Genomic DNA, 13,931 nt, shown 5'->3' on the forward strand with positions numbered 1-13,931 from the left:
TTGCTTCAATGAAATGAAAATTTACAAGTGTTTTTTAAAAGGCAAACAATGAATTCCCCCATATAACAACAACTGAAATGTGACATGTGCTTTTTTGGTCTCATTTGGTCATTTTATTAGTTTTTTAAAAATTATAATAAGCAGATACTATTGTATTTTGCTTTTTGAGAGCCTTCTTTATTGGGGTCAGAAAAATTTGTAACACAAAATGTAAAAACTCAACTACTAATGGAAAGGTTGGTGGTGGTTTGAACCCATCCAGAGGCACCTAGGAAGAAAGACCTGGCAATCTGTTTGCTAAAGGTCATAGCCTTGAAAATCTGTGGAGTTCAGTTCTATTCCGATACTCATGGGCTTGCCATGAGTGGGAATTGACTTGATGACAACATTGTTGTTTTTTTTTTAAATTTTTTGAACAATTTTAAATTTATCAAAAAAGTGAGATAGTAGAGTTCACATATAACCCACATTCAGTTTTTCCTGCTATTAACATTTTACGTTAGTATTACACATTTGCTAAAATTAATGAACCAGTATTTATACATAATTATTATTATTTTGTTAACAGTTACTTTATTGTTGTAGTTTAAGTGAAAATTTACAATTCGTTAGTCTCTCATACAAAAATTTGTACATACATTGTTATGTGACCCTAATTGCTCTCCCTATACTGTGACAGCACACTCCTCCTTTCCACTCCTGATTTCCTGTGTCCATTCAACCAGCTCCTAACCATCTCTGCCTTCTCATCTCACCTCCCGACAGGAGCTGCCCATTTGCTCTCATGTATCTACTTGAGCTAAGAAGCACATTCTTCACGTGTATCATTTTATGTCCCATAGTTCAGTCTAATCTTTATCTGAAGAATTGGCCTCGGGAATGATTTTAGTTTTGGGTTAACAGAGTCTGGGGATGATGTCTTCCGGGGTCCCTCCAGTCTCAATCAAGCCATTAAGTCTGGTGTTTTTACTAGAATATAGAGACATTTTAAATTAACTTCCCTTATTAGAATTTTTACTTTTTTAATAACACTTATTGAACATTCATGGCACTGTTCTATGAAGACAGTTTGAATTTTAAATTCCTTCTGAAAACCCATTTTCACACTTACGCAGCTGGCATTTGTCTATAGAGCCAGAATAAGTCATTATTCTTAAAGAGAGTCTTAAAGTACTATAATCAAGTTGATTTATTTTTGTTTGTAACTGGGATATGTAAAATATGACCATTGAATAAGTCTAAAACAAAGTCATTTTCTTCATGTGGATGTTTTGTTTATAATATTGAATAACATTGGAAAGTAAAGGAAATAACCTAAATAACCAATGGTAAGAAGTCTTAAAATGTGTCAGTACAGTGAAATATTAGCTGTTCACAGTACGGTAAGGAAAAAGCAGTATATATAGTGTATAAATAATTTTTTTGTTTGTTTAAAAATTATGAAAATAAACAGACACAAGGCTGAAAAGGCGTGTATCGTAATGTTACACTTTTCTCTGGGAATATAGTTGATTTTTTCTTTTCTTTATATGTATTTTTTAAAGTTTCAATAATAAGCATTTTATATTAGGAAAAAGAATTTTAAACCTATTTTATTGTTTGGCTTTTGCTCCAATAAGAAAACATGTGGTCAGGAAGTTTTGTATAGTGGAAAAAGATGATATGGTTAAGTAAAATAATGCTGTCATGGAACCATAGGTTTGCCGGCTACAGGGTTGTTTTTAATAGTATTGTTGTTGTGCGCCCTTGAGTTGATTTTAGGCTGAAATATTTACAGGAGCAGATTGCCAGGTCTTTTCTCCGATGGTGTTGCAAGTGGGTTCGAACTGCCAAACTTTTAGTTAGCAGCCGTGCTTAGCTATGGTGCCAGCAGGGTTCCTTCATCTTTAACTGTACAGAAGTTGAATTCCATTGCCACCCCAGCAGCCCCTCTCTCAGGAGATCCATTGTTTGTTGTCTGCCTCTATCCTTGAGTCTAAAACAACCTTAAAAGAAGGTCTTTAAGCATGGATGTATAACGGTATATTCTCCTACTTTAAAAATAAAGTTGTATTAGGCCTCCTAGAAATTAAAGGTTTGCAACATGAACATTTCCTAATAATAAGTAACCGTTTTTTTTTTTTTAAAAACCATTTATACTTTGTAAAGCCCAGGCACCTAGGCTTTATCAGTATTATTTTATTTAAAGTTCACTGTTACCCCTTTTTTCATGTACCTAAGGTGTGGGAAGTATGGTAAGACTAAGGTGTGCCTCACCCAAGCCATGGTGTTTTCAGTCGCCTCATATGCATGTGAAAGCTGGGCAGTGAATAAGGAAGACCGAAGAAGAATTGACACCTTTGAATTGTAGTGTTGGTGAAAAATATTGACTATACCATGGACTGCCAAAAGAACGAACAAATCTGTCTTGGAAGAAGTAAAGCCAGAATGCTTCTTAGAAGCAAGGATGGCGAGACTACATCTCACATACTTTGGATATGTTATCAGGAAGGATCAGTCCCTGGAGGAGGACATGATGCTTGGTAAAGTAGAGGGTCAACAAAATAGAAGAAGACCCTCAATGAGATGGATTTGACACAGTGGCTGCGACAATGGGCTCAAGCATAACAATTGTGAGGATGGCGCAGGACCAGGCAGTGTTTTGTTCTGTTGTACACAGAGTTGCTATGAGTCGGAACAAACTCAACGGCACCTAACAACGAGATATGGGATGAGCCCTGGTGGTGCAGTGATTAAGAGCTCGGCTGCTAACCAGGTGAGCAGTTTGAATCCATCAGCTGCTCCTTGGAAATCTTGTGGGGCATTTCTACTCTGTCCTGTAGTGCTGCTGTGAGTTTGATGTTTTGGTTTAAGGTACAGGATAGCCCTTACATCTCATACCTTAGGTACATGAAAAAAGGGATAAAAGTGAGCTTTAAATAAAATAATACAGGTAAAGCTTAGGTGCCGGGGCTTTACAAAGTATAAGCGTTAAAAACAAAAACAAAACAGAGTCACTGTACCAAAAAGAAGCAGTCAGCATTCGGCCATTTCAGGAGGTAGCATATGATCAAGAACCAGTGGGACTGAAGGAAGAAGTCTAAGCTACACTGAAGGCATTGGCAAAAAACAAGGCTCCAGGAATTGACGGAGTGCCAATAGAGATATTTCAACAAACGGATGCAGCGCTGGAGGTGGTCACTCACCTATGCCAAGAAATTTGGAAGACAGCTTCCTGGCCAGTTGACTGGAAGAGATCCTATTTATGCCCATTCCAGAGAAAGGTGACCCTACAGAATGCGGAAATCATTGAACAGTATCATTAATATTGCACGCAAGTAAAATTTTGCTGAAGACAGTTCAAAAACGGTTGCAGCAGTACGTGGCCAAGGAACTGCCAGACATTGAAGCTGGATTTAGAAGAGGACGTGGAATGCAGGATATCACTGCTGATGTCAGATGGATGTTGGCCAAAAGCAGAGAATACCAGGAAGATGTTTACCTGTGTTTTATTGACTATGCAAAGGCATTCGACTGTGTGGTTATACCAAATTATGGATGACATTGGGAAGAATGGGAATTTTAGAACAGTTAATTGTACTCATGCGGAAACTGTACATAGACCAAGAGGTGGTCGTTTGAGCAGAACAAGGGGATACTGTGTGGTCTAAAATCAGGAAAAGTGTGCGTCAGGGTTGTATCCTTTCACCGTACTTACTCAATCTGTATACTGAGTAAATAATCCAAGAACCTGGACTATATGAAGAACATGGCGTCAGGATTTGAGGAAGACTTATTAACAATCTGCAATATGCAGGTGACACAACCTTGCTTGCTGAAAGTGAAGAGGACTTGAAGCACTTACTGATGAAGATCAAAGACTACGGCCTTCATTATGGTTTATGTCAACATAAAGGAAACACAAATCCTCACAACTGGACCAATAAGCAACATCATGATAAAAGGAGAAAAGGTTGAAGTTGTCAAGGATTTCATTTTACTTGGATCCACAGTCAGGGCCCCTGGAAGCAACAGTCAAAAATCAAATGATGTATTGCATTGGGCAAATATCCTGCAAATGACCTCTTTCAGGTGTTGAAAAGCAGAGATGTCACTTTGAGGACTGAGGTGCACCTGACCCAAGCCATGATATTTTCAGTCACTTCATGTGCATGCGAAAGCTGAACAATGAATAAGGAAGACGAAAGAAGAATTGATGCCTTTGAATTATGGTGTTGGCGAAGAATATTGAATATACCATGGACTGCCAGAAGAACAAACAAGTTGATCTTGGAGGAAGTACAGCCAGAGTGCTGTTTGGAAGGGAGGGTGGTGAGACTGGGTCTCATGTGCTTTGAACATGTTATCAGGAGGGATCAGTCCTTGTAGAAGGGCGTCATGCTTGGTAAAGTAGAGGGTCTGAAAAAGACGAAGACCCTTGACAAGATGGATTGACACAGCGGCTGCAACAGTGGGCTCAAACGATTGTGAGAATGGCGTGCCAGTCTGGGCAATGTTTTGTTCTGTTGGGTGTAGGGTTGCTGTGAGTCAGAACACATTTGATGTCACCTAACAACAACAAGGTATGGGGTTGGGGGGAGCCATTGGTACTTAAGTGGTGGAATACTTACCTTCTAAGCAGAATATCTGAGTTTGATTCCTGAAAGATGCACCTCATGTGCAGCCACCACCTATCAGTGGAGGCTTGAATGTTACTGTGATATTGAACAGGTTTCAGTGGAGCTTCCAGACAAAAGATGGACTAGGAAGAAAGGTCTGACAATCTATTTCCGAAAATCAGCCAGTGAAAACCCGATGGATAACAACGGCCCTATCTGCAACGGATCATGGGGATGACGGGACCAGAGTAGCATTCTGTTCCATTGTGCATGGGGTTGCCATGAATTGGGGCTGATTTGACATCAGCTAACAAGATACAGGAAGATTAACTAGCACAAAGCCACACAGTAGAGCCAGGATTTGAACTCAGGCAGTGAGACTGTGTGGTTCAAATGTTTAAGTGCTTGACTACTAGCTGAAAGGTTGGTGGTTTGAACCCACCCAGAAGTGCCTTGGAAGAAAGACCTGGCAATCTGCTTCTGAAAGGTCAGGGCCTTGAAAACACTGTGGAGCATAGTTCTACTCTGCACACACGGGGTCACTGTGAGTCGGAGTTGACTCCACGGCAACTAGTAACAACTATTACACTGTACAAGGAAAAAGTAAATGACACCGGTATGCTTTAAACATGAACATTGGAGAAATGAGGAGGAGGAAAATAGGGAGAACCCTTTACCTGTGTTGAAATTGCTTTGATGAAAGGCTGTATAGAGCCTTTAGAGAGGCTGGAAAGATAATATCCTCACAGGTAAAGTTTAGAAGTCAGATACTCCTTGAAAATTGAGGTTGCAGTGACTTTTTGCTAGAAGAAAAGTATATTTGAATGGTCAGCCTTTATCATTATTATCATTACATTGATAATACTTGATATTTCTGCTCTAAAATTTAAAAAAGAAAACCAAAAACTTTATGTATTTGTAATCTCAATTCTCACCGTAGTCCGAAGAAGTATCTGTTGTTCATGGTTTTCAAATGGAGAAGTTGAATTCCCTCAAGTAGTGGAAAAGGGAAGAACCAAAACACAAATCCAGATCTTCTGACTTGGTGATTGCTCTTCTGTCCTGTCCTATATTATATAGCCTTCTACTGACATTACGAGAAACGTGTCTTGTACTTAACCAAGACATTATTATGGGTAAGAAGGGGTTGAAAAAAAGCAGGTTGGGTGGTGAGATAAGAACTTAAGAAAGGTGCTAAAATTTTTTATGAAAGTCAGATATAGACATATCCTGAGGAAAACCTGGGAGTTTAAAGACATTCAGGACAATTTTTTCTTTTTCTTTTTTTAAAGATTTCAGCTCCCTTTGGAACTCTGATGAAAGCTGTGTACCTTCCTTGAAAAATCCACACACACTCACTTCTATAAACAATTTGATTTAAGGTGCTAGTGTAGTTCCATAGTCTAAAAAGAAAATTGTCCAAGTAATTTTTTTTTTTTAAACTAGTGCCTCACTAAGGATGGGAGGTCTTAAAACAGCCTTTGAACAATTGAGTGGCTAATTAAAGCTGGCTGGTGCCAGGCCTCCCTTAAAGGATGTAAGAACGAAAGGGAGGAGTAGCAGCATTATATTATCTAAGGCATTTTATTTCTGTTTGTAAGACAGTGAATACAGTCCTTTGTATTACAAAAGCTTTTCTGATAGATAACCCATCAGTGGCATTTGGACTCTGGAACCAAAAAAAAAAGCAAAACCATTGCTGTACAATCAATTCCAACTCATAGTCACTCTGTAGGACAGAGTAGAACTGCCTCATAGGATTTTCAAGGAGCAGCTGTTGGATTCGAACTGCGGACCTTTTGATTAGTAGCCAAATGCTTAACCACTGCGCCACCAGGGCCCCTTGGACTCTGAAAGGGTCTCATAAATAGTAACTCTGCTTGTAAGAGAGATTTGTAATGATTGTGATGTGCTCGGCTGTATCTTTCAGCATTTGTGCAGATGTTTTAAGGCCATCTTACTGACGTGAAACCATTAAATCTATGGGAAAGTAGTCTTTTAAGTTATGTTCCACGTATATGTTACTCAGGTCTTTATTATAAATCTTGTCATATGCCCAACTTGAAAGGTTTGCTAAGTTGTCTTTATACTCATATAAATTTCGTCAAATTTTTGCACTAAAGTTTTGTTTTCTGTTGATAACCTAGAAACAGTAAGAATATGGACTTAGAAAATTGAATTTAGCTCTGCTGGCATTGGATTGAAATCCTATGAGTGCATTTATTCTATGACGACTGGGTAATTTAAAAAAATGTATGTAATTAAAAAAAATGCCTTGGTATTTAGTTAATGTTATTTTTTGTAAACTAACAAGAATGTGCTTTTGACACTGATTTTTAATTGGTTTTGTCTGCAGGGAGTCAGAGACCCCCAACTTTCATAGCCTCTGTAGAGGATATACTTTCTCATTTTGCTAATTATCAGATCTCAAAATGATGACAGCTTTCCTTTCTGTAATTAGCGTAAAACTGTATTCTGATATATTAAGTTATGTGGATGCTAATTGTGGAGCATTTACAGAGTGAATTTTCATGGTATTAAAAAATTAGTATCCTTTCTGAAAGTCATTTTCATACTGGTTGATTTTATGTTTGAAAATTTCTCTCCGTTTCATGTGCTTTAAGTTGTTGCTGAGTTAGTGCTGGGGCCAAGGGAAATGTTTACCTGGTGTTTTTCAGGTCTCTCGAGGATTTTGAAGCCTCAACACCTTACTTAATTGCCTTCCCAAGGAATATGTTGTTTAGAGCTAAGGAAAATAATTGATCTTTTAAATAATGTATTGAACTTTTATTTTGAAGGGGTTAAAATAAAACCATTTTATGGTTTTAAAAATAGAGAAAAAAATATCTCAGCAGGGAGTTTATATGGGACTGCTTATAGTCTAGAAACTTAAAACACCTACTTGGTATGGAAGTGTTGACAGTTTTTATGATAGAAAAAATGTATTTATGATCTATTTTACTGATAGGGGCTGAACGTTTTACTTTTGGATTAATTTACATGACATTTACTAAGGCCCCCAATAGCCCCTTGAAATACTTAAGCATCAAACCAAAAATTATCATGATGTTTCTAAGTGGGGATTTTGGTTGTTTATTTGGCTACGTAGGATTATTTTCTCATCTCAAAATCTTTACCTCTTAGAGGATTTATTATGGTCTGTTGTCTTTACTGCTTAATGGCTTTTTCCCCTCATCTTTAGTGAGGCCAGACTTTGTTAAAACTCAAAAAACAAACCTCTTGCCTTGAGGTGATTCTGACTCATAGCAACCCTACAGGATAGAGTAGAACTGCCCCATAGGGTTTCCAGGGAGCAACTGGTGGATTTGAACTGCCGACCTTTTGGTTGCAGCCTGAGCTCTTAACAACTGCGCCACCAGGGCTCCAATAGGATGTCTTAATTTTAATATGACAATGAGTATTCTAAGTAATATGTAATTCTTTTATTGGAGTAGAGCTTTGCTGCTAACAAGGAAGATCTCAAAACTGAATGACATTTATCTCTTTTTCTCTCATTCTTTATTATAGCCAGGAGGAGGAGACAGCACTTGCAGTGATAAGCTTTTAATGAAAGAATGATGCTCTGAAACAATTTCATTAGTTTTTTAAACATATTATATCCACAGTACCAGCTTCCTTAGTGGCCTATATGTCCTGATTTTCTTTTGATATTTTTAGGATACATTTTATTTGAAAAAGCTTCAGGCTAAAATAAACATAAAATATGTTTGTACAGACATATATAATACATACATAAAAGTAAACTTCATTTTATAAAACTTCAGTATATAGACTTGAGATTATGAAATTTCTGTATCATTCAGTTTTAGGATTAAAAGGTATACTATCTTAACAATCAGAGAATAACATTATACATCACCCTTAAGTCTTAGTTTGTAAAATTTTCAGTCCTTTTGAACCGTATGTTAAATAAATATTTGATCATTTTCTTGTGTATTCTGACACATTATCTTTGATATGTTTTTGGTCTTTTATGTTCAACCCACATCAGTTTATTTCAGAAAGCCAGCAGCTTTTATAAAGTACTAGCAAAGCTCTGAGCAATATTAATGCTTCCTGTTAGCCTGCCATAGAATATTAAGAAGCAGTGTGATTTCTCTTTACTACATTGTATTCTGTACAATTAAGCGTATTACTTTCTTTAGTTATTGAGCCAAACAAAAATAAGTCCCACCGTTGGCATTAATTTTTTTTTTTTTTGACCTGGGAGGGAGTGGTTGATGTGTGCTCAGTTGCTAACAGAAAGGTTGGAGGTTCATGTCTACCCAGAAATGCCTCGGAAGCAAGGTCTGGCAGTCTGCTTCTGAACAATCAGCCATTGAAAACCCTGTGGAGCACAGTACTGCTCTGACACACATGGGGTCAACTCAGTGGCAACTGGTTTTATAATCGTCTTTAAAATTTACATATATACTGTAAGCATGATTCTGCATGTTTTTGTTAGTTTTTCACTCAGTGCATTTTGGGTATTTTTTCATATTTAGAACATCTAGATCTTTTTTCTTTATTATTGCTGCATAAAATGTTGTTATTTACAGATGTACCAACATTTGTTTCTGAGTATGAAATTGGGTAAAAGGTTCTCAACTTTCTTGTGTTAATGTATCTTCACAATCTGAAATAGTATATTATTTAATAAATGTTACTTAATGTATTTAATATATTTCAGATTATATTTAAAATGGGTAAGGAAGCAAAAGAAAATGACATGTAATCCTACCACCAAAGACAACTACTGTTAAACTTTTTGCTGTATATCTTTCCAATGTTTTATTTTTCTATTTTGTAGCCTGCTTTGTTTTTCTACCTTAGCATATATAGGAAAAATCTTTTTGTGTCAATAAATAGAGATGTGTAACTCAGCATAATTTTTATACTTTTATTATTCCTTTTTTTGTGGACATTTAAGTTGTTCCAGTTTCCTCCATTTATAGGTAACAGTTCATACATATTTTCATACTTGTCTAATAATTTCCTCATGACAGCAGTTCTTCTAAGAACCTCTGTCAGTGGACATATTAAGGACTCTATCAGTGGATATATTAAGGAGAATTTTAAACATTTATTTTGGATGTCAGTTTTTTTCCCCTTACCCCAACAGTAGAACTTATCCTCAATTTTATAATAAAAGTTAATATGTCTAGAAGTCTAAATATATAAAAATGTATTTTATAGACAATTTGACATGAATTTAGCTATTTTGTAAAGAGAGAGATACTTCTGTTGAAATAAGGAAGTCAAAGTCTCTTTCACCTAAGTCAGTGATTTTTTTCAACAGAGGTTGAGGCTCAATGACATGGTTCAGTGGGCAGGGTGCAGGAGAGGTCTGTGTCAGTGGGATGTATCATTCATTTGGGTAAGAGTGTTCATACATATTCTACTGTTTAGGTGGAAAAGTTGAGAAACTACTACCCTATATTCTATTTGGTTTAACTGGTTAGATATAACATGTATTTTACTTAACCTGGGTTTGAATTCTAAGACAGTATTTAAAATACCAGTAAAGTGTAATAATAAAGCCTTTGCTTCTCCTCTAGGATTGGCAGCCACCATTTGCATGTGATGTTGATAAGCTTCATTTTACCCCACGTATCCAGAGGCTGAATGAATTGGAGGTAATGTCCTAACCTGCTGTTCTAGTTGTCTGTATTCCGGATGGGCTGTCTTTGAAGAGGCTTTGATACCAATCTGGTGATTTTAGAGAAGCTGTTTTATGTAGAAATATGGCTAATGGTTGATATTCGTAGTAAAACAAATGGCAATAAGGCCTTTTAGCAATTTTAATTTCATTAAAATCACTGATTTTTGTCTATCATTGTGTTTTGCTTTATTATTGTATTTAAATCCCTTTAGTTTTAGGTGACAACCGCTAGGATTTAGGTTTTGAATGAAATCTACTTTGAAAACTACCTAATGGAGAACAGTTCTCCAGCTAATTTCATTCCAAATACATAACTTCACTTAGATTTAATAATACATTTTAGTTTCCCAAGGAGGGATGGGGGAGAATACAGGGGGTTTCTAGAGAACAAATGTTTATAGTACAGTGAAACCTGTGAGAGCTGGAACTCGATGGGACTGCTTTGTTTTTCTGGGTCTTGCAAATTTTCTGCCTTTGACAGTGTGCAGTCTTACCACTTTTCTAGCACTGTTAGTGGAAAATAATTGAGTTTTCCTTCTCCAACAGGTTTCTGTCTTATGCAGGTTCCATCTTTCGCAGATTTTACATACGTAAATTTTAAAGACTGAGCCAGACCGGAAGCCACTGGAAGTCTAAAGTGTGGGGTGGATAAGACTTGGAATATTGATAATTAATATTTGATAGAAGCAAGCTGTTTATATTAATAGTTTGCAAATCTTATTTTAGTATTAAACCATTTTTTTAAAATGCTTAACCAAATATTTTTAACTTAAATGGAATTCTGTGGTAGCATCTAATGTAAGCTTTAAGCAGGTTAAAAATGGACAGTTTTTGTTGATAAGCTTGAAAGATAGGAGGTGGGTGCTAACTTGAGTCTTGGGGTGTGTTTGGGAACATCTGAACATTGATTGTCTGACGTATTTTTGTAAGGAGGGGAAAGAAAAGATAATTTTTTAAATGACCCTGGTTTTGTTATCTTTAAAATATCAGGACTTATTAAAATTGATAATAAAATCACTTTTGTAAATTTGTTTTCAGATTGTGTTTGCAGAGAACAGGCCTTAACACAAATCTAAAAAGATCAAGCTGGGCATATAGAAGCTGTCTTATCATATAATTTTAACCAATAACATGAAATTCTGCTGCTTTTTAAGTGAAGTGCCTTTCAGAATGCCAGCTGACGTTATGAGATGGTTTACTGAATGGCATATGATGAAGTAGAATTAAATTTTTGTTGATTTAATGTATAAATATGTATAGGTAGATAAATAAATATAATTTACATACACATATAAATAGTTATTCTCTGTTGAATTCAGAAGTAGTATTATACTTAAATATTCTGAACATGAAAATGCCACGTGGACAGGTAATAGGCAGGAGTTTTAGCTGTAAAATAAGCTAAACCCAAACCCACTGCCGTCGAGTCGATTCCAGCTCCAACTCAGCGACCCTATAGGACAGAGTAGAACTGCCCCATAGGGCTTCCAAGGCTGTAGTCTTTACGGAAGCAGACTGCCACATCTTTCTCCTGTAGAGCAACTGGTGGGTTTGAACTGCCGACCTTCTGGTTAGCAGCTGAGCATTTTAACCACTGTGCCACCAACACTCCTTAAAATAAGCTCTGTGAGGTTGAAATTTAATTCTTTGTCATTCAGGCTCAAACTCGTGTAAAATTGAATTTCTTGGACCAGATTGCAAAGTATTGGGAGTTACAGGGAAGTACTCTGAAAATTCCACATGTGGAGAGGAAGATCTTGGACTTGTTTCAGCTTAATAAGGTAAAGGGCTAATGATCATCTCATTTAATAATCTTCCTGACAAAGTTAATTTGATCTTCTTTGTCTTTAAGGAAGCTTAGCTTTTATTTTAAACATGTAAAGTGACTTTCTCCACTTAGTGAATGGTGAAGCTCAGGATCTATTTGTCAGGACTGGAAGCCTTATCTTACAGAATATCTTGCTGCCACCTGCTTTTTATCATTTTTAAACTTCACAATAATCTTGCTGAGGTTATCCCCTTCCACTTTATTACAGATAAGGAAACTGAGGCTCAAGAGAGATTAAGAAACATGGGCAAGCTAAAAAGGCTGAGTCACAATTGAATATCAACTTCCCTTAACTCTAAAGCCTACATTCTTTCCACCAAAGCATGCTTCCTGCTCCTTAGTTTATGGAGATTTTAAGGGTCACAGATTATGACCAAGTACAATTTTCTTTATTAGAAGTTTAATTGTTCACTTATTTCTTCCTCCTTGAAAATCTTGACTGATTTGGGGAAGTGAGAAGTAGCTCTTTTGGGGACAAAATATTTGAGGACTGCATTGTAAAAAGATGTTTTAATTTTCTAGCTTAAAATTAGTAGTGCATGTATAATAACTTCTTTTTCTTTTGAGCCGGGAAATGTATTTTGAAAAGATTTTCAACCTTGAATAGCCATGGCCAAGAACATTTGTTCTTGGAGTCATACTTAGGCATGAGGTGTTTCTAATCTCTTTTGTTACTTCATTTAACAGTTAGTTGCAGAAGAAGGTGGCTTTGCAGTGGTTTGCAAGGATAGGAAATGGACCAAAATTGCCACCAGGATGGGGTTTGCTCCTGGCAAAGCTGTGGGCTCACACATCAGAGGGCATTATGAGCGAATACTCAATCCCTACAATTTATTCCTGTCTGGAGACAGTTTGAGGGTAAGTATTGGGGCTGCCTTAACCGATTGCATTTCACGGCTTATGTGGGTACATGATCTTTTGGGGAAGTGAAAAGGTCTTGATTATGTTTGCAAGACATTGTTTAGAAGAACTTGTTTTGTGGATTCTTCCTCCAGTGTTTTTTCCTGTTTTGAGAGCAGTCATATTTAAAAGTTTGTTTTTGGAGTGAATAAAGTTGTAGAGGGAATATTTTTCTGCTGCTAACTACTGTCTACTTGTTATGGCTTATATTTTTGCGTTCAACCCCTATTTAAAGTGTATTCCTGGTTATCACGTAAAGGTGGTGTCGTTGGGTGCCTGCCAGTAAGTCGATTCCAACCCATGGTGATTCTGTAAGACAAAGTGGAACTACCCTATAGGGTTTCCAAGACTGTAATCTTTAGGGAAGCAGATTGTCACATCTTTCTCCCATGGAGCAGCTGGTGGCTTCAAACCTCTCACCTTTTTGGTTAGCAGCCGAGCACTTAACCAGTGCGCCACCAGGGCTCGTTTCACAGGAAGGTACATACAACATGTGAAATAACTTGCCTGCCTGTTCTCTTTTGTCAGCTGAGATCTCCAAGGAGATTTTCACATAGAATGTTGATATTGGTAAAGGATAGGGAATTTAATAATTCTGTATAGCTAATGAGTCCCTTTTCCAGTAGTTTCTGTTGAACCATTTTTGTTTCCTTACAAAAATGGTGTTTATTTGTCAAATGATTTAGATCAAAACTTGTTCTAATTAAAATAAAATACTATAAAAATTTCCCACTTATTTCAAGGCTCTGGTAGAAAGAGAAGTCTCATAATCCATGTATACCCTTTGAGTTATTCTAAGACTGGAGCAGTGATCTCTCTAATTTGAAAAACTGTTACGGTGTTGTAGAGAGGTAGGAAGATAATAATATAGTTTCAGAGGGTAAGCCACTAATATAATATAGTTTCAGAGGGTAAGCCACTAATGAAAACCCTGTCCTAATAC

General features: G+C 36.7%; 1 protein-coding gene across 1 annotated transcript in view; it reads left to right on the top strand.

Annotated features, from left to right (window-relative positions):
• Positions 1-13,931, top strand: part of KDM5B (lysine demethylase 5B) — an 88,600-nt gene that overhangs the window by 17,903 nt on the left and 56,766 nt on the right. The window contains exons 2-4 of the mRNA XM_004375280.3: positions 10,157-10,234; positions 11,919-12,041; positions 12,776-12,946. Coding sequence (XP_004375337.1) covers positions 10,157-10,234; positions 11,919-12,041; positions 12,776-12,946 — 372 coding nt within the window. The remainder of the gene's footprint in view (positions 1-10,156; positions 10,235-11,918; positions 12,042-12,775; positions 12,947-13,931) is intronic.

The sequence above is a fragment of the Trichechus manatus genome, unplaced genomic scaffold (assembly GCF_000243295.1).
Source record: "Trichechus manatus latirostris isolate Lorelei unplaced genomic scaffold, TriManLat1.0 scaffold00035, whole genome shotgun sequence".
Classification (NCBI taxonomy): Eukaryota; Metazoa; Chordata; class Mammalia; order Sirenia; family Trichechidae; genus Trichechus; species Trichechus manatus.